Source organism: Girardinichthys multiradiatus, chromosome 12, assembly GCF_021462225.1.
Source record: "Girardinichthys multiradiatus isolate DD_20200921_A chromosome 12, DD_fGirMul_XY1, whole genome shotgun sequence".
Lineage (NCBI taxonomy): Eukaryota > Metazoa > Chordata > Actinopteri > Cyprinodontiformes > Goodeidae > Girardinichthys > Girardinichthys multiradiatus.
This window is the reverse complement of record NC_061805.1, coordinates 40,165,937-40,189,140: the sequence shown is the minus strand read 5'-3', so window position 1 is coordinate 40,189,140 and position 23,204 is coordinate 40,165,937. Positions and strand designations below refer to the sequence as shown.

At 39.1% G+C, this 23,204-nt stretch overlaps 1 protein-coding gene across 4 annotated transcripts; it reads left to right on the top strand.

The window, feature by feature from the left end:
• The first annotated feature begins 240 nt into the window (after window positions 1-240).
• On the top strand, window positions 241-20,477 carry dbnlb (drebrin-like b). 4 transcript variants are annotated; one of them, XM_047381930.1, is made up of 15 exons: window positions 241-423; window positions 4,722-4,777; window positions 4,985-5,097; window positions 5,184-5,258; window positions 9,269-9,418; window positions 10,502-10,579; window positions 10,890-11,041; window positions 11,122-11,176; window positions 12,071-12,142; window positions 12,363-12,486; window positions 12,753-12,875; window positions 14,293-14,367; window positions 14,543-14,601; window positions 14,689-14,776; window positions 19,286-20,477. In XM_047381930.1, the coding sequence occupies exons 1-15, from the start codon at window positions 341-343 to the stop codon at window positions 19,420-19,422; spliced, it is 1,440 nt and encodes a 479-aa protein (XP_047237886.1). In that variant the 5' UTR covers window positions 241-340; the 3' UTR covers window positions 19,423-20,477. The 4 variants fall into 4 exon arrangements, with proteins under 4 accessions (XP_047237886.1, XP_047237887.1, XP_047237889.1 ...); XM_047381931.1 differs by lacking the exon at window positions 14,293-14,367; XM_047381932.1 differs by lacking the exon at window positions 12,753-12,875 and having other exon boundaries at window positions 242-423.
• Window positions 20,478-23,204: the final 2,727 nt, after the last annotated feature.

Below are 23,204 nucleotides of genomic sequence, written 5' to 3'. Positions count from 1 at the left end.
ACATTGGGGGGTACGTTTGATAAATACGTTCCTACACGAAGTTTTTAACGGTGCAGACCTGCAAATAATTAAAGATAGAAATATTCGTGCACAAATCAGTCCCCTTGGTAAACAAACTGGTGCTTCTTACAAAGATTAGAACATAGCATTACAATCTTACACTGTCGTGTGTAAATGTATGGTAGAGCCCCGCCATCCGGGTGTCGCGGAGCCTTATATGGAGGACACTCTGGGCGAATGTAGCTTCCTCGCAGATGAATGTAAGCATCGTTGCCACTCCTCCTGTAGGAAGGGTGAAGCCCGCAGAGATCAAGCCGGCTAGCTGAACTCGGCTAAAACTATGGCTGTAAACCTCAGTAAAAATGGACCTGCATTAACAGCTGCCTATAAAGAAGTGGTAGATGAAAAATCCGACACGAACTGGTAAGGGGCACCATCTTTAAAGCGGCGTTAGCTGTGCAGAAGAGGGCTGGTTAGCATCCAATGTTGCTAGCTTTGACTCAGTCGTCAAATAAGTTGCCTTATATTGGATAAACTTACACGGCATCTTAAAATCAGTTAGGATAAAACTGTTGGACATTATGATAATAATAACCTCAAAATATGTCAGAGTTCTTCTCATGGGAGAATAATAATTTATTGCTAGTAAATGTTTAGAGGTTGGAATATGCTAACATAAAAATAGCTGTTAATTAGCTAAAAAATTGAGTGAGCGATGTTCCTTCATGTGTATTTGTAACGTGTTAAATGATCTCATGAAGTAAATGAGCTAAAACTCGCGCATATTTGAGCCACTTCCTGGGGAGATGGATGTTAAACATGACCGAGAGGCAAATTCAGGGACTTCCTCTTTCAGATAATAAACCTTACAGCAATGCCTCTTAATAGAGACCTGTTGGTGACAGCTGCGGTGTTTAACTGTGACCTCAATTAATTAATCCAAAGAAGAAATTGCTCTGGGATCTCTCGTTGGCTCGGTCCTCACTCTAAATATATGTTCTGAATGTTTCCGTGTGTTCATTTTTGACTTTTTACAGCCCTCTTTCACTTATTCAGGAACTTAGTTTTGTTCCCCTGACGTTGCGCTGACAGGGTAAAGCAACAAGAGAATAAAGACCTGACTTTGTATCGGCTCATTTCAGAGAGATAGACAATTGGAAACAACTGTAAGAGTAAGTAGAGTGCCCTTTACAAATAGGAAGCAAGTTTATTTCAGTTAAAACTAGAAACGCACTGATCAGGCTTTCCCCTGGTTTTATTTGACCTGCTGGCTACCACTCACAGCCGATCCGTTTCTGTCTTTTTGGTGCATCTCCAGTTAAAACCTGACAGATACGTGATCACAGAGCTCCCATTGCATCTGTGTTACAGGTTAATCTGCAAAATGTAAAACATGTGAACAAAAGATTAAGAAGCCTTTTTACTGTGTCATAAGACATCCAAGGCTTAACATTCCTTGCAATATTGCACTTAAAATTAATTACTATCATTTATCTACGTCTGTAGTCATGGAGATAGTATTTATATTTACTGCCTCTATGTTTTTTCTTATGAAATCTCCTCCTCAACTTCATGTGGGGTTTCACTCTTTGATAGTTAAAAAGCAAGTTTTTGCATAAATATAGTAAATTAACAAAAAAACTGTTTTGATCCACCAATTTTAGCATGATATAGTGTTTTAAAAGCAAATTAAATTACAGTGGCTTTCAAAAGTATTCATCTCTTTTGGCTTTTTATCTATTTTGTTATTTTCCAACTTGTAATTTAAATGTTTATCTTATATTATGTGATGGATCTGCACAAAATTGTCAAAGTTGGTGAAGTGGAATGAGAAAAATATATACAATACAAGAACTGCAAAAAACTTTACCTAAAAGGCATGTGGGCAAATCCCCAAATGTATGGATGAAGATGCTTTGGTCAGATGAGACTAAAACTGAACTTTTTGGCCACCAAGGAAACGCTATGTCGTGCACAAATACAATACATCCCGTCACCCCAAGAACACCATCCACACAGGGAAACATAGTGGTGGCAGCATCATGCTGTGGGGATGTGTTCCAGCAGCAGGGACAGGGAAACTGGACCGAGTCGAGGTAAAGATGGATGGTGCTTAATACAGTAATATTCTTGAGCAAGACAGTTAGCCTGTGTTTTGAGAATAGGGTGGAAGTTCACCTTCCAGCCGGACGATGACCGGAACCCTCCTGCAAAAGCAACACCTTAAGGGGGTTTAAGAGGTTTAAGGGGAAACATTTAAATTTGTTGGGGTGACCTAGTCAAAGTCAGCGACAACAATCCAACAGGAAGGAGCTGGAGCAGTTTTGTCTTGAGGAAACAGCAAAAATCCCAGCGGCAAGATGTGGCAAGCTCATAGAGACTTATTCAAAGCGACCTGCAGCTATAATTGCCACAAATGGTGACTCTACAAAGTACTGACTATAGGGGGATGAACAGTTATGCATGTTGAAGCTTTCTGTTTTTTTGACGTATTTATAAACAAATAATACACCTTCAAAATTGCTGGCATGTTCAGTAAATTAATGGTACAAACTTTCAAACAGTCATTTTCTACCGCTTATTCCATAGTGGGTCACGGGGGAGCTGGTGCCTATCTCCAGCAGTCTATGGGCGAGAGGCAGGGTACACCCTGGACAGATCGCCAGTCCATCGCAAGGCAACAAACAAACAACCACACACACACTCATTCACCTAAGGGCAATTTTAGAGTTAACAATTAACCTAACAGGCATGTTTTTGGACTGTGGGAGGAAGCCAGAGTACCCGGTGAGAACCCACGCATGCATGGGGAGAACATGCAAACTCCATGCAGAAAAACCCCCGGCTGGGAATCGAACCCAGGACCTTCTTGCTGCAAGGCAACAGTGCTACCAACTGCACCACCGAGCAGCCACTTTAAAACAATCCATTTTAATTCCTGGTTGTGAGGCAACAAAACCCGAAAAATGCCAAAGGCGGGGAGGGATGAATACTTTTGCATCCATGACAGATCTTAAGTGTCATGGATGATTAAATAGGTTTAGGAAACATTGTTGAGTGAGAGAAATGCTATACAGGTCCTTCTCAAAATATTAGCATATTGTGATAAAGTTCATTATTTTCCATAATGTCATGATGAAAATTTAACATTTATATATTTTAGATTCATTGCACACTAACTGAAATATTTCAGGTCTTTTATTGTCTTAATACAGATGATTTTGGCATACAGCTCATGAAAACCCAAAATTCCTATCTCACAAAATTAGCATATTTCATCCGACCAATAAAAGAAAAGCGTTTTTAATACAAAAAACGTCAACCTTCAAATAATCATGTACAGTTATGCACTCAATACTTGGTCGGGAATCCTTTTGCAGAAATGACTGCTTCAATGCGGCGTGGCATGGAGGCAATCAGTCTGTGGCACTGCTGAGGTCTTATGGAGGCCCAGGATGCTTCGATAGCGGCCTTTAGCTCATCCAGAGTGTTGGGTCTTGAGTCTCTCAATGTTCTCTTCACAATATCCCACAGATTCTCTATGGGGTTCAGGTCAGGAGAGTTGGCAGGCCAATTGAGCACAGTGATACCATGGTCAGTAAACCATTTACCAGTGGTTTTGGCACTGTGAGCAGGTGCCAGGTCGTGCTGAAAAATGAAATCTTCATCTCCATAAAGCTTTTCAGCAGATGGAAGCATGAAGTGCTCCAAAATCTCCTGATAGCTAGCTGCATTGACCCTGCCCTTGATAAAACACAGTGGACCAACACCAGCAGCTGACACGGCACCCCAGACCATCACTGACTGTGGGTACTTGACACTGGACTTCTGGCATTTTGGCATTTCCTTCTCCCCAGTCTTCCTCCAGACTCTGGCACCTTGATTTCCGAATGACATGCAGAATTTGCTTTCATCCGAAAAAAGTACTTTGGACCACTGAGCAACAGTCCATTGCTGCTTCTCTGTAGCCCAGGTCAGGCACTTCTGCCGCTGTTTCTGGTTCAAAAGTGGCTTGACCTGGGGAATGCGGCACCTGTAGCCCATTTCCTGCACACGCCTGTGCACGGTGGCTCTGGATGTTTCTACTCCAGACTCAGTCCACTGCTTCCGCAGGTCCCCCAAGGTCTGGAATCGGCCCTTCTCCACAATCTTCCTCAGGGTCCGGTCACCTCTTCTCGTTGTGCAGCGTTTTCTGCCACACTTTTTCCTTCCCACAGACTTCCCACTGAGGTGCCTTGATACAGCACTCTGGGAACAGCCTATTCGTTCAGAAATTTCTTTCTGTGTCTTACCCTCTTGCTTGAGGGTGTCAATAGTGGCCTTCTGGACAGCAGTCAGGTCGGCAGTCTTACCCATGATTGGGGTTTTGAGTGATGAACCAGGCTGGGAGTTTTAAAGGCCTCAGGAATCTTTTGCAGGTGTTTAGAGTTAACTTGTTGATTCAGATGTTTAGGTTCATAGCTCGTTTAGAGACCCTTTTAATGATATGCTAATTTTGTGAGATAGGAATTTTGGGTTTTCATGAGCTGTATGCCAAAATCATCCGTATTAAGACAATAAAAGACCTGAAATATTTCAGTTAGTGTGCAATGAATCTGAAATATATGAATGTTAAATTTTCATCATGACATTATGGAAAATAATGAACTTTATCACAATATGCTAATATTTTGAGAAGAACCTGTATGTCAACAACGACTTTAACTTGGTGTTTTCTGCAGGACCCTGTTCACCTACGAGGGAAACAGTAATGACATCCGCCTGGCAGAAAAAGGAGGTAAATAACCCAGTTGTTTTTATAATATTATCAAATGTGTGTAGGAATGTCACCATCAGTATACAGTTGTAGTGCTTAAATATGAACACAGAAGAACCGCTAGCCTTTGCTTTTTAAAGCCAGATGTTTGCAGCAGGGAAAATATGCCCGGAGTTACTCAACAGACCACAGAAACCATTGAATTCTTCCACAATGTTTGTGTATCAGATGGAGGATTGGAGGAGCTGGTTGAGGAGCTTAACAGTGGAAAAGTGATGTACGCCTTCTGCCGCGTCCAGGATCCCAATTCTGGCCTGCCTAAATATGTTCTAATCAACTGGGTCAGTGCTGCAGTGTGCGTTTGAGCATTTAATCATGCTTTAAGTAGTCACAGCGGGTTAACTTTCTATAATGCTTTATGTTACAGACTGGAGAGGGTGTAAAAGACGCCAGGAAGGGATTATGTGCAAATCATGTCAGCGCCATAGCCAATTTCCTTAAGGTAACATTGAATGTTTAAGGCAGCTTGAAATATGCATTTTGATGGCGTTTTTAAAGTGAAAAGCAATGTATAACAGTATGGTGGATTGTGTATGGAGGAAAAGAAGACCATTTATTTTTGCTCATGCAAAATGTCGGCAGAGTTACAAAGCCAGGAGTCTTCCCAGGTTGTCATTCTGTCTGGGTTAAGGCACAGGCCCTGCGCTGTCGAAGCATCTAGTTTACAGGCAGCTGCTTCGACCTTTCAGGGTTCCTATGGAGACTGGAAAAGTCTGAGATCTGATTCAAATATTTCATAAGTTTAGATATTTTTGAAAAAGAAAAAAGGTAGATGGAAAAATATTTGTTTATTCCCTGTTGTATTGTCTGTATGATAAATATATGAAGTGTTCAGTTTTAATAATTGTTCTAAAAAATGAATCAAGGATCTAAAGACCCACAAAGAAGTCATTCTGAGATGGAAATATGCTAATGGACTTTAATGAAAAAACTTTTTTTGCTACTCATCAATGCATTAAAACCAGTAACTCCCACATTAACCAGCAGTATGTACTATAATGCACTGTTTTCATTTTAAAAAATATCGATCAACTTTAATAAAAATCACCAGCTCAGACATGCCAGGAAACAACTTCTTAGTGCTTGTTGGTATAATTGCTATGTTATAGTTGCACATAGTTATCAGGATGTTAGCCATCTGCCCTCCTAGCCTTTTTACGCCTTTAAAAATAGAAGGGTTAAAAAACTGATTCATATGCTGGTTGTTTGTACCTAAACAGGAAGGAGTTTTTTTACTGTAAGAATCAGAATCAGGCCAAGATAGTGTGCATAAACGAAGAATCTGACTTTGGTTTCAAGCGCTCACAGCATACAGTTATTAAGTATAAATATATAAACCTTAGAGTAAATAAAAATAAGGATCAGTGGAGCAGTATGTATGTGTGTATACAGCCATTTGTTTTAGCTTAATGACTGTGGCTCATATTTTCATCATGGCCTGCATAGTTTTGCTGGAAGTGAAACACGGAAGCAATAGCTTCTTTGTGCTTTCTATCTTTAACCAAACACAACACACAGGGCTGTCGTCAAGACAGAATGAACTATAATAATTTTGTTGTGTGTGTATGTGGTGCAAAAGTGGTATAGAGCATATGATTGATCAGAATAGCAAAGAGCATTTAGGTTTAGCCTATTTGTTTCTCAATACAGATGTACACTGCCTGTCCAAAAAAAAAGTCACAACTTGGATTTAACTAGGCAAATAGGTATGACCCTTCTATTGGATAATTACTGCATGGGGGATTATGTTTGAGCTGGCAACAGGTTATTTAACCCCAACTGGTACAATGAGTTGCTTCTAATTTCTTAAATAACCATGTCGAAAACCATGTCCTGTGGTCGTGGAAAATATGTCAGTCTGTTTCAGAAGGGTCAAATCATTGGCATGCATCAAGAAGAGAAAACATCTAAGGAGATTGCAGAAACTACTAAAATTGGGTTAAAAACTGTCCAACACATTATTAAAAACTGGAAGGATAGTGGGGAGCCATCGTTTTCGAAGAAGAAACGTGGCCAGAAAAAAATCCTGAATGATCGGCGATCACTTAAACGTTGGTGAAATTAAATCGAAGAAAAACAATATTAGAACTCCGGGCTATGTTTAATAGTGACAGTAAGAGCATTTCCACACGCACAATTTGAAGGGAATTCAAGGGATTGGGACTAAACAGCTGTGTAGCCTTAAGAAAACCACTAATCAGGGAGGCTAACCGGGAAAAAAATGCTTCAGTTTGCTAGGGAGCATATAGATTAGACTCTGGACCTATGGTCTGATGAGTCCAGATTTACCCTGTTCCAGAGTGATGGGCGCATCAGGGTAAGAAGAGAGGTAGGTGAAGTGATGCACCCATCATGCCTAGTGCCTACTGTTCAAGCCTGTGGGGGCAGGGCTATGATCTGGGGTTGCTGCAGTTGGTCAGGTCTGGGTTCAGCAACAGTATGTGTTCAAAGAATGAGGTCAGCTGACTACCTGAATATACTGAATGACCAGGATATTTCATCAATGGATTTTTTCTTCCCTGATGACACGGGCATATTCCAAGATGACCATGCCAGGGTTCATCGGACTCAAATTGTGAAAGAGTAGTTCAGGGAGCATATGACATCATTCTCACACATGGATTGGCCACCATAGAGTCCAGACCTTAACCCCATTGAGAATCTTTGGGATGTGCTGGAGAAGGTTTTGCACAGCTGTCAGACTTTACCATCATCAATGCAAGATCTTGGTGAAAAATGAATGCAACACTGGGTGGAAATAAATCTTGTGACATTGCAGAAGCTTATTGAATGCGTGCCGTAATCAAAGCTAAAGGCGGTCCAATGAAATATTAGCCACAGTGGGTTGCGTTCAGGCAGAAGCTCTTCTGCTTCATCTCAGAGAGTTGATGAAGAAGTTTCTTTCACAAGATCAGTGAAACCTTTTTGGGTCTTGGCTGTTGAATGAAACTTTGTGCTTTTTAACATATGGGTATTTCGAGCTGTCGGTAATCGCATGTTGTTGTTTTTTTTAGCTGTGTGACTCTGTAGTTGATCTCAATTGTTTACAAATTTATTATTTCATAACCTTTTTAAAATTTGATTAAACAAATTCAACCATGCTCCTGACAAATCATCAGGATTGACTATTTTCATTAAGGTTTGTATAAAAACAAAAAGTATGACCAAATTTTCCAAATGACGATAAACAAGAAGGACCATTACATCACTGCATCTGGTTCTAATGGTGAAAGCAGCTTAGCTGCAATGCTATGCACTGCTTGCTTTATTTAACATGCACTTCTGATGCTAGAAGTTGCAGTGTCTAAAAAGTATATGGTTTTAATGATTCAGCACTTCGGAAAAGTATTCACACCCCTTGAAGTTTTTCACAGTACATCCATGAACCTTAATGTCTTATGTGATAGACCTACACAAAGCACCACTTACTTTGTAAAGATACAAGGTTTTCAAAAATATTTTTACAAAAAAAAATCTAAAAAGGGCAGCATGCACTATTTGGCCTTCCTGAGTCAACACTTTATGAAATATAGTTTCATTTCAGTTACATCTGCAAATCCTTTGGGGATTGTCTTCGCCTCCATTACACATCTAGAGACTGAAAGGTTTGCCCGTTCTTCGCAAAATCCCTCAGTCTCAGTCGGATTGGATAGAGAGTGTCTGTAAACTTTTAACTTTTCCTGTCTTGCCACAGATTCTCAATTGGATTTACCTTGGACTGGGGTATTTTAACACATGATTATTCTTTGATATAATCCATACCATTGTAGTTCTGGCTGTATGCTTGGAGTCCTCCTGCTGGAAGGTGAACCTCGATCCCAGTCTCAAGTCTTTTATAGCTTCTAACAGGTTTTCTTCTAGAATGTCCCTGTGTTTAGCTCCAACCATGTTTCCATTAGCCGTTACTAGTTTCCTTGTTTCTTTCCTTGTCCCACAACATGATGCTTCCACTATCATGGGTATGTTGTTTTTAGAGTTCTCCTTTGTGTAAATTAATAAACTGTTTACCAATTAGGGGACTTCAGAAGGCATTTGATTTAGTGGTCTCAGAGTTGAGGAAGCTGAATACGAATGTATGCCACAGGTTTGAGAGCTATATGTCTTTTTCCTTCTATTTCAAAATTATGCACTACTATGTTGGTCTTTCACATAAAATCCAAATAAAACACATTGAATTTTGGTGTTTTATGAGTAATTTTACAAGGCCATCAGCCATCACCTCATTGTGAATAATGCTGCCGTTGGATGCGTGCTTTTCCATCTAATACTGTTGTCTGAATTGATAGTGGTGATAATTAAACAATCGAAAGAGTGTAGTTCTTATTTTCATGGTGGCTGACAGATTGATCTGATTGCTGTTAACAGCAGCATTTTTACTGGGTGGTGCATTCAAGGACTAACTTTAAAATGCGGTTGTGTGCTGAAGGAAAGTTTTCTCTCCTGTTCCTTCAGGGAGCCCATGTCACCATCAATGCCAGAGCAGATGAGGATGTGGAACCTGAGGCGATCATGCAGAAGGTGGCCAAAGCTTCAGGAGCTAACTACAGCTTCCACAAAGAAGCCTCCAGTCGTTTTCAGGACAGCGGTCCTCAGGGGCCTGTGGTATGCTCTATCTTTAACAAACTGATAAGTGGTTGAAAGATCCAGGGATGGACCGATATGAAGATTTGGGCTGATATCAAAACCTGATATTAATACTGTTACCTGGAACCGTTACTATTTTTAGTATCTGCTTGCTGCGGTTCCAGCCCAGCGGACCCGTGCTGAAAACGTGACATTAGAAGACTGATTAGGTCGGGGGGCGGCGTCACTAGTCACAGCATATTATATATTAACTAAGATCTTCAACTGTTAAATTGTTGTACGCTGGGCTTATTGTGTATATGACCACTACAGCAAGCGAGCTTTAGGTAGCGTCGGTCTACCCTCACATCTTCTAGTTCGTACTCCTTAATTTGATACCCCTCCATGGTTTCCCTCTCTCTCCTGTACTTATCCAGAGTGTTTCATTTTGTTGCCTGCATCCATCCTCTGGCTCTTCTTTCATACTGAGTGTGAGAAAAGCTAGAGACCAAGCAGCAGGTCCTCCATTGTTGTTGTTTGTGTCACTGCAAATGACATCGCCTTAACTTTTCGGACTGTGGGGCCGCCTTGCTGTTGACGATCCTGTCCACATTAAGATGGTGCTCAATTGTAATGGAAAACGAACCAAACCAGGTAGACCCAACTCAACCCGAGTAGAGTTGGTACTAATGGAAAACTTCCCACAATCCTTCATCACTGTCGGTCACATGCCCACTAACCCTAACCCAACCCCCTCCCAGAACAAATACACACCAACAAGATGGAAACAAACGATTAATATCAGCCCAGTTTTACTTATGGAACCATTACCGATATGTTAAAAAATTATGATGTATATCGTGTATCCCTAAAAAGATCTTTACTCAGTTCTTTAATACTTGGAGGGCTCTATGAATACACACAGTCAGCAATAAAAAAATATTTGTTAAATGGTTTTGCATACCTAAATTTTGCCAGTTTGAACTGGCAGTCTGAACTGGTCCATAAAACAAAATATTCTAAATTTTTTTTAATGAAACTTGGTGTCTGGCTTAACTGACTCTTTACATCATTATAGATTTTCTATTTGTCCTAGTAGTATATGTTCTTGTCTTTCCACAGGGTTCAGTTTACCAGAAAACCAACGCTATGTCAGAAATCAGGAAGACCAATAAAGACACCTTCTGGGCACAGGCAGAGGTACATCAGTTGTTATAAAAAACATTTCATTGGAGGGCTGTGGAGGTTCACTCTGACCTCAGATGGTTGGTTTCTCTGACCTCAACAGAGGAACATCAGTCTGAATCTGCTTGGTTCGCACAACGCAAACATATTGCTTGGGGAAAAAAAATAGTGCCATGATAAATTTCCATTTGTGTCTAAAAGGAAGTGATAAATATGTTAAACTCTGTTGGAACTGCTGTAGGTTTTTATAGGACACTTTTCTCCTGTTTCTAATCATGTGGAATTTCAGATCGATTCTGATCTTGCTGGTCTGTTTGGTTTTTAGAAAGAAGAGGAGAGACGTCGCCAGGAGGAGCGTCGCAGGGCTGAGGAGGAGCGTCAAAAGCTGGAAAGGGAGAGGAAGGACAGAGAGACCAAGGAGGCAGTGCTGAGGGAGAATAGGGACAAGGAGAGAGCTTCTCAAATTGATCAGCAAAAGTAGGTAGTGTGTGCGCTGGTTACGACTGGTTCATAACAGCATCCATTAACAGGATCATCCTCCTTTTCCTGTTTGTTAGGAAATATCAGCAGCAGCAGGAGGCTGAAAGCAAAGAGCACGAAAAACAACGCTGGGTGAGTGTCTCACTCTGACTGCTGATCAAATGACACTGTGAGTAAATGGTTTTCAGTTCTTCAGATGGCTGACAGAGACATGAACAACAGATGCAGATTTGTCTGGGGTTTTTGGTATGCACCTGCTGGGCATTTCACTGCTTCCCCAGTTTATACCATTTTGTAGTTTTGGTTGTTTTCTACCTGAGCTGTTTGGGCAGGAAATTGGTGCCATCTACTGCAGGATGTTTTGGACTAACAATTCAGCAGTTTGTATGAGGCAGTGGAACATTTTGCACCCGCTTGGGTAACTAATGGTTAAACACTTGGCTATGTTCTACTCGTCATGTACTGTAGTAAATGTGGAGTCGACATGTGCAATGGGGATCAAAACCAAAGTTAATGGGGAAAAATGTGTAATAGCAAGTTTTCAGAAAATAATCTGAATTTATATTAGACTGACTGAGATTTTGCCTTTTCTGCCTCAGGTCAAAAATTAAAAAATCTGTTTGTTAAATGGATCAGAACTATTTTATTGTAATAGAAGTCTGGCAAACATCCATAGGTGGGGATGATCTTGCAAGTCCTTCCTTTTATCTTTGTTTCAAAGCTACTACCACAGTCACAACCCTCGTGTTTTCTTGGACATTTTAGTCTTTAGTAAAAAAAAGAAAATCAGCATCTGTACCGGCATGGAAAATTTGGAGCTCTGCATCTCCAATTTATTCAACTAATTTCTACAAAGAGAAAAACTGATGGGATTTCTAGCACATGGAGGCTATTAGTTTGTTTATGGGTGCGAAAAAGGAACATTTGGGTACAATGCGGTGGTATGATTTGGTGAAGGCAGTGTTGCTGCAGACATGTCCTGTGAAAGTCAGAAAGTTGTGCCAAATTTTATATCAACATTATCAGGAGGACCAACAGCAGAAGGATGCAGCTCAAGCGAAAGCAGTCAGGAGAGGTGAATCTGTGGAAAAAGCCAATGTGAGTTTTCCTTCCCCAAAAAAAACCTGCACATTTTCTTTTTATTTCTCTCTTCTTTAAAGCTCAGAGTGGCTCCTTTTTCCAAGTTTGGTCTGCAATACATATTTCTAAAGATTGTAACTAATTACCTTGTCTTTATCACAATCGCTTATCTACAATTTGATCAGTATTTTAGGTGTTTTGTAGTCTTTTTCTATGTTTTTCTGTCTGTTTTTCATAGGACGCAGCTTCGCTCATCTCTCAGCGTGCTGTGAACCCCAGAGAGATGTTCAAGCAGAGGGAGCGAGGAATAACGCCCAGTGACTCAGACGCGCCCTCTGCTGCCCCTGATAGCCCTCAGCCAGGTATTGCCCCAGCATAAACAATAACCGCTTGCTTTAATTGCCACAGCCTATTTTTCTTAGCTAGCTGTCAGGGAATGGTGGGTGCGAATGTAATCCCTGTTTCTCAAAGCCGTCTTTTTTTTCATTGTCAAAGCTCTTCTTCAGAGGGTCTGATTGCGTCATGATCATAACCGTGTCTTTTCCCCTGCTGAGTCTGTCTCCTGCTTGTTTTCTCTCTCATCCGTTTGTGGGCATGTCTTGGGGGTCTGTTTGTTTCGTCTGCTCAGGGCGACTTCAAAGCCCTTTTCTGTCTAAGCAAGTGTACGAATCTGAGCGAGCCAGCTCCCCTCCTCGCCAAGCTTCTCCTTCTCCTGTGGCAGCAGGGGCCACCTCGGTTGTTCGTGCCACAGGTCTGTGCTTAACACACACACAAACACAAACACACATATAGATACAGGAAGAATGAAACACACTAGTATTATCAACCCAAATCATACCAAAACTAATTGCAAAACAAACAGTTATATAAAGTCTCAGATGTTAGTTTCAGAAACTGAACGCACACCCACTGCTTATGATTGATTTCTTACTTAGAACCGACCTCCTGAGTAAAATATTTCCATCAAATGGCTTTCTTTGAAAATAATACCAGGTTTGCCTAGTTGTTAGAAAAGTGTGGCATTTGTATTCAGCCCCCTTTACTCTGATACTAAACAACACCCAGTGCAGCCAGTTGAATTCATAAGTCAACTTTAGTGTATACAGTCCAGTCTGTGTGTAGTTTAACCTCAGTATAAATCCATCTGTTCTATGAAGGCCTCAGATGTCTGTTAAATAACATTAGAGAACAAATAGCATCATGAAGACTGGCATAGAGTTAGAAACAATATCTCCAGCTTTGAACATTTCAGAGCTTTGTTCAGTCCATCATCTGAAAATGTAAAGAGGAAATTAAAATTGCAAATCTTCCAATACATGGTTGTCTAGGTTGACAGGACAGGCAAGGAGAAGCATTAATCAGAGAGGAATCCAGGAGGAAACCTTTTTTGGATGTTGCAAAAGACTAGACTGGGGTGGAGATTCATACAGCCAGATCAATAGTGGAATGGTTCAAATCAAAGCATACTTGCATGTTAAAATGGCTTTAAAGAGTCCAGAACCAAATCCAACCGAGAATCTGCAGCAAGATCGCTCTCCATCCAATCTGACAGAGTTGGAGTTTTTTGCAAAGAAAGGGAAACAATATTTTCATCTAGATGTGCAAAACTGGTGGAGACATATCCCAAAGGACTTGCAGCTGTTATGACAATGAAATGGGATTCTACAAAGTATTAACTTGTATGGGCTGAATACAATGGCACATCACACCTTTCAGATTTTTATTGGGAATAAATGTTGGAAAACATCAATGTTTAAAGATTCTTCCTGATATGAGAATGTGCTGCAATGATCTACAAATAGACAAGCTTCAAAAAATATTTATTTTATGATGAGGGAGAGTTTAAAATAGTCAATGAGTTACAGCCAAAAATGGTAAACGGCTGGGGTGACACATGTTCTGGCTTTTACAGACTCAGTGTTTCATTTGTCATTTATGTCTGTCATCTCCCTCATATTTCTCATAAGGGTAATTTTCATTCTTTGTCACGCTTGCACTCAGCTCATTCTGCAGATTCTCTATTTTTTTTGTTGCTGTCTTTTGCCAACGAAAACCTTATGAAGGTTCTTATCAGTGGGTCTGGTGGTGGTGGTGCTGAGCCTGTGCAGACTGGTGAATGTGTGCCACTGTGTACATGCATGTCTGTGCTTGTGTTTTGGGTGCTAAAGAACCGGATTTGAATGATGAGCAGTCCACATTTGAGAATGATGAGCAGGAGACTCCTCCCAAGGAACAAAAGAAAGGTGGGGTTTTTCATTTCCCATCATCTTAAACCTTCATATATCCGTTTTCTGACACTCCCATCTATTTAAACAACAAAAAAGCCTTTTATTCCCTTTGGTTGTTTGTGCTGCCACCTACTGGCAGATGACCGGCTCTAACCGCACCGTCGTACTCACAGTACCTCATTTTTTTCAGAGGAGGCACCATCTGCTAACACAAATGTTGAAGAAACACCTTATCAAGAGCCTGCCCAGGTGGGTGGTCTTTTCACTAAAGCAAGACACTTTTCACCTACGACATTCCTGAATCTGCTACATGAATTGAGGTCATTTCTCTTGCAGGTGGAGGAGAGTAACTCCTACGAAATGACTGTAGAGGAAACATCAGACAAAGGCATCTGTGCCAGAGCATTGTATGACTATCAGGCTGGTGAGTTGTCACAATGCAGCATAAAAAGATTGATTATGTCTGTACCAGTTGATCAATGACTGGGGGTTGTCATCAAAACAGGCTGTTAGGATAAAAAAATAATAAACAATATACTTTACCACAGCAGAAAATGTATTCAGCATAGGCTGGTATAAATACTGTGGTTCAAGGTGTTTTACAAAACCGTAAAAGTAAGACATGTTACATGATCCAAGCGCTTTAAAACACAAAAACATGCGTTCTTCCTGTTACTTTATTTTAGTAACATTATTACAGGTATAAAAATGTTATCTATAACCTTGATTTATTTTTTGAGATTTTGATTAAGACTTGAGCAAAAATATAAAACAAACCTGCTGTAAAACAAGATGCTTATTGCGCAGAATGTTTGATTTTTTTATTTTGCTCTTCTACTTTTTAGAGTTATGTAAGCAAAACAGGTTGATATTAGCTGGTCACTTGGGCTATCTGCTCTGATAATCAGCATTACTGACATACTGCTCCTAGTTTGTTTAAAAACAGTTTTCCCTTAATGAGAGTGTTTAATGGACTACATTTAATGGTGTTTTTGCCACCAGAAAAATTTCTAAACACCTGATTGTGTCTTTCTTGAAAGAAGGCAGGGCCCATCAACCAATGGAGGTGAGGCTGCATTTTCTCTAGCTTCTTTGTAAAAGGGTTTTATTCTGTATAAACCGTACTACAGAAAACTGTAGCATCTTTTTAAATCTTGGAATAACTTGACACCTGCGACCCGCCCAACTGTAATTCAAACGTAAAACAACTTTTCTCTATTTTTCTCTCAAGATAAATGAATCAGCTGTTTCAGTAAGGCACATAAAAAACGTATTAGCCACAAACCTCTTGTTGCATCACTGTGTTATGGTTTACGCTGAACTTAAATGTAATTTAATTCAAGCTTAGAAACAGAATCACGAGGATAAATTCAGCAAATTAAAACTAGTACTGGTCTTTAAGCAGCTACAGTGGTTAATGCTCTTCACTCTGTGAGGTCAAGCAGCAGAAATAATGCGACAAATTGGTCAACTGAACAGGATTTTTTTCATTACTGATTCTTTATAACCTATTTATAATTAAAATGTGTAGAAATTATTGAAGCAACTTCTTAACGAACGATAGCACTCTCAACATTAATATCTTCTGCTGAATTTTCATTTACATATAAGATAAGATCATAATAGGACTAAACCTAAAATAACCCCAATTAATATTCGTTATAGTGTAACAACAACATTTCAGTTTTGAATCATCAGGCCCTTTCCCACAAGCACCGTTTCCAGTGACTTTACATGAAGCTCCCTCTGCTGCTATAATTTAATATTGTCAGTAATATGTTAACTTCCAAAAAAAAAAGCAGGTTAGTAATTGTGTAGCATTAACTAAGCTGTGCATATATAGTTCATGTAAACTACAAAACTGTAACTTAGACTGTTGATACTGCAAAGAGGAGAACATGAAGCTATAATTCATGTGTTACTGTGGAAATAAAGATGGGGAAAAATATATACCATCCTTTGGATAAAATAAATCTAGACTAATCCAGCTGGGAGAGCTGGCCAAGTCTAACTAAAATTAATTGTATTTAAGTGTATTTATTGAACATTAATGTGTTGCCTAAGAAGCATTAACTTTTGTTTATAAATGAAACGAATATTTCTGACAACCTTTGAGTTTGGGTCATTTTCCCCATGGTGTGTCGCAGAGGATGATCAGCTGAAATACCTGACAGAGTTTATGGGGTGTCACAGATTGTGTCCTTCAATAATGTTTGTATTTCTTAATATTTCACATCTCTGCTACTGGAGCACAAAAAAACCTCACAGGTAAAATACGGTAGGATCGAGCGCAGACAGCCGCCTTCTCTGAGTTTTAAAAAGCCATTTTGTGCTCTGTTGACAAATATTTCTGAATGCTTAAACAGACCCATTCTCCGTATAAGGCAAATATGGTACCATTTACTGTATTATTGTGGCAGTAATAGTACTAAAATCCAGATGTTTATATTTGCAGACTTCCAAATAGTGTGACTTAGGATTGTTACTTTAACTGTTTGGACCATTGTTCCAATTAGTCTTTCCTGGAGATCATTATTAAATGCTGCGTTTATGCTTCAACATGTGATTGAAAACCATTGTTGCAGTTAACAGCAGCACTGCTTGATGTAAAAGCTGTTAAGATATAGCCTGACTAATAGTGGGCAGCTAAAAGTAATATTTATGTTTAAGTCTGTGTTTTTTGAAGTCCATCAGTGTTGGAGCTGGTGTGAACCAGAGGAGAAATGATGTCGACTTAACTGCTGCTAGATGTTAGGAAATGATGTGTATGACTAGTGGTTATTCAGCTCTATGTTCTGATTCGTTACTCTGACTGTTTCCCCAGCATTTTATTCCCCTGCCACAGTCAAGGAAAACAATCATTTCTGTGCCAAATCTTATTTCCTTCCTAATTTTATTTAGTGACTGACATTTGTTTGCCCTGTTAGGAATTGAGGATATGAATTGCAGCTCTGTGGTATCTGCTGTAACTATTTTATCTAGGGTGGCCTCCCCCGGTTTTCTTTTAACATCTGCATTAGGCATGGTTCAGGTTGCTTTTATTTAAATCAGTAAAGCAGCAGTTATCCTCAGTGCTACTGAACTGATGATGATAAGGCAGAGCCTGCCGTTGGCTCCTTTACCAGACATGCTGCTTGTAATTGGTCCAACTGTAGTTTTAAGACTGATGTTTCTTTATATGTCCACATCTTGTAAGCAAGGAAAAAGGAAAAAGTGTAGCTATCTTTTTTCAGCCAGATGACCAGCAGTGTGCAGCATAGTCCCCATTATGTCCCACTGTTTCGTCTTTAGACTTTTTTTCGAACAGGCCCTGAAATGATGCGGAAGATGCTTAAATTGTACTAGTTTAATTGACGCTGCTGTAAACATTTTAAAGTTGTAACAGGAGCTTTTATAAATAACACAACAATGGGGTAAGAACGCTGTCAAAAACAATGTGTATGCAAACACGGAAATGTGTGCATATTAGTCAATAGTTGTGCATAAGTAAAATCCAAAAGAGTTATTGTATATTTTCTCTATAAGAATACAAAATAAAATGTTACAGCTTCAAGAAATTACAAACACAAAGTTCAAGTTTACAGTTGTGGTTTATTCTTTATGAATACAATATGCTATAACAGTTTGTGAATACGATTTATTTTCTATGAGAATACGAATTTACATCAGCCACTTGGTGTCACGTGATCTCAGGCTCAGAATATAGTGGGTGGAGCTATTCAATGATGTACAGTAGGTGGCAGTATGCACCTCTGAATTTGCTAGAAACCGCCAGCAGAAGAAGAGAAGAAGAAGCAGCAGCACTAGCGCCAAGATGACGGACCAAGAAACTACGGTACAAAGCCAGGTAATGTTAAAAAGTTTATATATGTCTTCATGTCGTTAATATATGCTCTTGGTCCGTCATCTTGGCGCTGGTGCTGCTGCTTCTTCTTCTCTTCTTCTGCTGGCGGTTCGCAACAAATTCAGAGGTGAATACTGCCACCTACTGTACATCATTGTATAACTCCACCCACTACATTCTGAGCCTGAGATCACGTGACATCAAGTCACTGATGTAAATTCGTATTCTCAAAGAAAAGAAATCGTATTCACAAACTGTTTTGTGTTTGTAATTTCTGGAAGCTGTAACATTTTATTTTGTATTCTTATAGAGAAAATATACAATACCTCTTTTGGATTTTACTTATGCACAACTAATATGCACACGTTTCCGTCTTTACATACACGTTGTTTTTGACAGCGTTCTTACCCCATACACAACAAGCTATTTTGAATTCAAACATGTTTCCAAGAAGTGAAGGGCAAATTTTCTCAGACTGGGTGACCGCTCTGTTGCATCACTTCTTCTTTCAGTTGCATGTTGTAGGTGTCTGGGAGCTGAAGAGACAATAGGAGCTGGTTATCAGAAAAAGTGTTTGACTCTTCTTGCAGAGTCAGGCTGTTGTTTTTGTGTTCAGTGTTCTGTCTTGCTGAGCAGCATATGCTGCACTAAATCCCATACTAACCAGAGGCGATTTAGTGACAACCGTAACCTGGACCTAAATGCAGCCAAGGCAAAGGAGATACTTGTGGCCTTTTGGAGATCCCAACGTATGCATTTGTTTGTAATGTTGATTCTCGACTTTACGTTAAATTGTATATATGTTATTTTATATTGTTTTATATCCTTATTTTTAATTTATCACGCTGCTACAGAGAAGTGCTAACCTGTTTTTCATTGTTCTTGTAACAAACCTATTCATGCATTACTGTCCAGCATTAATGCAGTTTTTCTGTATGTGCAGGAGATGCGAGCCATATGCTTACTAATGTCCCCTATAACGTTAGAGACTGCTTTCTGGACTGGGCTGATTACACATAGTATACAATACCTGCAAAACCACAGTGTTACCTCTGCTCATGCTGACACGCTACTCCTCTGGTCTTTCAGCCGACGACACAGAGATCTCTTTCGACCCAGACGAAATAATCACCGGAATCGAAATGATCGACGAAGGCTGGTGGCGAGGATTTGGTCCAGATGGGCACTTCGGGATGTTCCCGGCAAATTACGTGGAGCTCATGTAGCCCAGCGGATCAGCAGGGTTGATCTCAGAGGACTTTTGCAGTAAAAATCGACACACAGCAAAGTCAGTGCTCACACACTCTAGATCAGACTGAAAATGAACAAAACGAGTCTCCACATCCCGGACCAATGAGCAACCTGCCTTTATTTCAAGAACACAGTTCAATTTAATTATTGATGCTGTAAGCAGCCGATGGCATAGTTTATGGATTTGTGAAGACCCATAGACCTGCCCTCGAGAAAAGAAGTGTATTTATTTGTCAATGTGATGCAGTACAACATCGATTTTTAGGTCTTAATTTCAGGTACAAGCATAAATAATGACACTTCTAGTTCACATTCCTTTGAAAGTTGCTTCAGTTTGATTTTGGGTATATTTGATGTAGCTGTAGCATTTTTTTTCTACATGATACGGCCTAATTTTTATGCCTTGTTTTTGCCTTCTTATACCGGCAGACTGAATCATCCTTTTTTTATCCTGTGTATTTTTTTCTTGTTTGTTTATTTTTCTGACAGTGGTGGAAGTGAATATTTAAACCCAACAAATGATGTTTGCGGTGCTCTGACTTGTTGATTTCAGTAGGGTCAGTGCACAAAACTGTTAAGTTCCCTTTTTTTTTTCAACTGTGAGTAAATAGCAGTTTTCATTTCAAGTCCTTCCTCATTTCTGGCCGCATAATTTCAACATGTGTAACTTTTCAGGGAAAAGCTGGAGAAGAACATAAAAGTCAGCATTTATTTCTGCTTTCATGGATCCTCAATGGGCTGAAGTTGAATTTGAGTGCACAACAGATGGTAATGTGCCATTAAAAAGGGTTGCGAGTGCAATGGTTAGTGTCATTTTCATCAAAAACATTTCATCATGCTTTACAACAGACTATATGCAAATCCATTCTGTTTTTAATCATGCAAAAAAAAAAAGCTTCGATGTCAGTTGATTTAAAAAAAAATCCATTGATCATGCATAGAAAAGGGCATTGTGTTGATGCTTTATTCATGTTTGGTTTTTCACTGTAATGTAATGCAGAGATTCTTGATAATAAAAGAAGTAACCAAGTTCTGCTAGTTTTTTATTTGTTTTTATTGGTAAAACCCAGATCAGTAAAAGAAAAGTTTGAAATATAGAAAAGCTAAAGGGATTTTCAGAGGTTTAACAGGAACTCAGATGTATGAACAGTCTGAGTATTTTCTCTACCGTCCGTTTCCTGGAATGAGGTAACAGTTGGGGAATTCACCTCTAAACGCTTAGGTTTCAATTTCATGCGAACATCAGATTTTACCTATCTGCTTTAACATCTGTGTGTTAAATAGTGCAGATAAAGGAAATAAAAATGTACAGATAAACAGTAAATATTGCCATATTCCACAAAAAGCTCCAGCTTGCATCCTACCTTCTAGGGTATATCTGGCGTTTCTTTCAAGACTTTTCTGTTTTGTTTTCCTTGTGTGACCCTTTAAATTTATAGTTAATCTAAGCTTCCATCTGATTCCTTCTGAAACTTTCCACTAATGTAAACTGTTAACTTGGCATGAAATTATTCCGCTTAAAGTATTTTCAGAATAAAATTCCACTCGTGCACCTACACAATTTAGAAACTATGAACAACAAACAGAAACATCACCTCCCACAAAGATGAGATCTTGATAATTCAGTGCACATCTGTAACAATTTAATGATCTTCTGCATTATTACAGATATCCACTGAATTACAGATGTCATCTTTGAACCTTGTTCACATCCAAGACTAGAATGTACTAGTTAAAACCTTTGCAGGTCATGCCCAGTAAACTGAGTCAACCTCAGGTTGGAAACCTGTGCATTTAAAATCACAATATTCAGTCCACATGTGCTCATTTAGATCCTTCTGCCCTCACCTCAACCTATGTTTTATGTTACTGAGAGTCTGAAATGAATGGCTGGGGGATTTTCTCAGTCTTACAGCCTCTGTTTTTGCTCATCAGCTCCACATTTGTTGTCGGCTGAAGAACGGTGAGAATTTCTCACGAGTTTTGCAAAAACATTTTGACGCAATTACAAAGAATTAAGTTCTTGAACAGAGGCTCGCATGTGATCTAAGTAAAAAATAATCACAGCTTCACCACACATTTTCATGTAACTCCTGAGTTATTACTATAATTGCCTTTGTTTGATGTTTTATCGAGTTGTTTTCACTTTTTTTATATATATATTAAGAAATGTAATTAATTGAATCTCTAAGGGCACCAGGTAACAAGGCAAAGAACTGGGTTTTGCCTCAGTAAATAAACCCAACATGTAGGTAAGTAAAAGTTGTGAGACTGCTGAGTGGAAGCTGCATGCATTAAAAACCTTAAATTTTTAAGGAAGAGAGATGTTTCTACTTCTTTAAAACACTTTCTACTGACTATTGACTGTTGATATTGGTTAAGGATAAAATGTCAAGACAACCCAGAAGCAGCTGTTTTCCACTTGAGATGAGCAGAAATATTTTTTTTAGTGCTGCTGAATATAAATTACAGGGTGTCGTCTTCAGAGTTGACGCTGCTGGAAAGCATGAAGTTAGTTTGAAAGAAAGAAGCTGTTTCCAAGAAGACTGCAGACGTTGTGCAGCATTTGAAAAATAATCATGTTTTAGATTTTGGATGTTATTTTCCCTCCATTTTCCTCAGGCCATCTCACACTGCAGATGTCGTGATTCAGAAGAGTCAACAGGCAACACCCGACTATCCACGTTTCCTCCGCATGTTTTTGATCTCTTCGAAAAGGGGGATGCCCTTCCATCTGGTGCGGATAGAGATTGACATTTTGAAGAGATTAACATTTAAAATGTCAAAATAAGCTAAATAATCTGCAAACCTAATGCTTGGAGGGGAAAAAAGGGGTTTTGAAGAAAAATAATATTAAGTTTGATAGCAAATTGTACTTCTGCTGGCATGAATACTCTCCTAAAGTACATTTGAATTTAAGTTCACAGACACTTCATATTATTTCTCTTTCACAGCTTTTTGACTATTTTAAGTGTTTTATTGTCTACTAAGAAAGCAGAATGTGCAGTTTCCCAGTTTCATCCCTCCTATTCGACGTAAGCATAAAGTACTTCATTAAACACTAAATTCAGCCTATGTGTGATTATTAACACTGATGTGCTGTGCCAGAAAATGTGTTGCTGACTGGCTTCCTTTATTTATAATATAGAAATACATATTTGTTTTAATAAATATCCAGGAAATGTCACACTGACATGTAGAAGCCTTCAGACCTTTATTTGGACATCGGTTGAGAGCTGCTTTCACTTCCTCAAATTCAGACAATTTTGCTGAATTTGAGTCCAGCCTATATGTGCTTATAATAATAGGCTTGGTTTTTTCCTATTAAGAAGGATATGTTTCCATGTATCAGTAAGGTCATTTTAAGATTACTTAGTTATATTTTCTATTTCAATTCCTTTTAGTCCAAAAATGGAGGGGAAAAAAAGAAATCTCCTAAATTACTTGTTTTCATTCATAGGAATGTGCACACAATTTGAAATTATTTTACAATTTTATGTAAGGATTACACCAAAGACAACGACCACAGTTTAGGATTCCTTAAAGCTAAAGCACTTTATTGCTTTTATAGCTTATTATACCAAAAAATAGTTCAGACATAAAACAAGTCTGCTGTTTACCAATAATTTAACACAGCTGCACTTTTCAGTCTGAATATCAGAGGATGACATGGTGAGAACTGATACTGTGAGACTTGGTATGAAAAAAAGAAAAGAAAACTCAGTTTCCCAGCCTCATTTGCTGTCATGGCATCAGT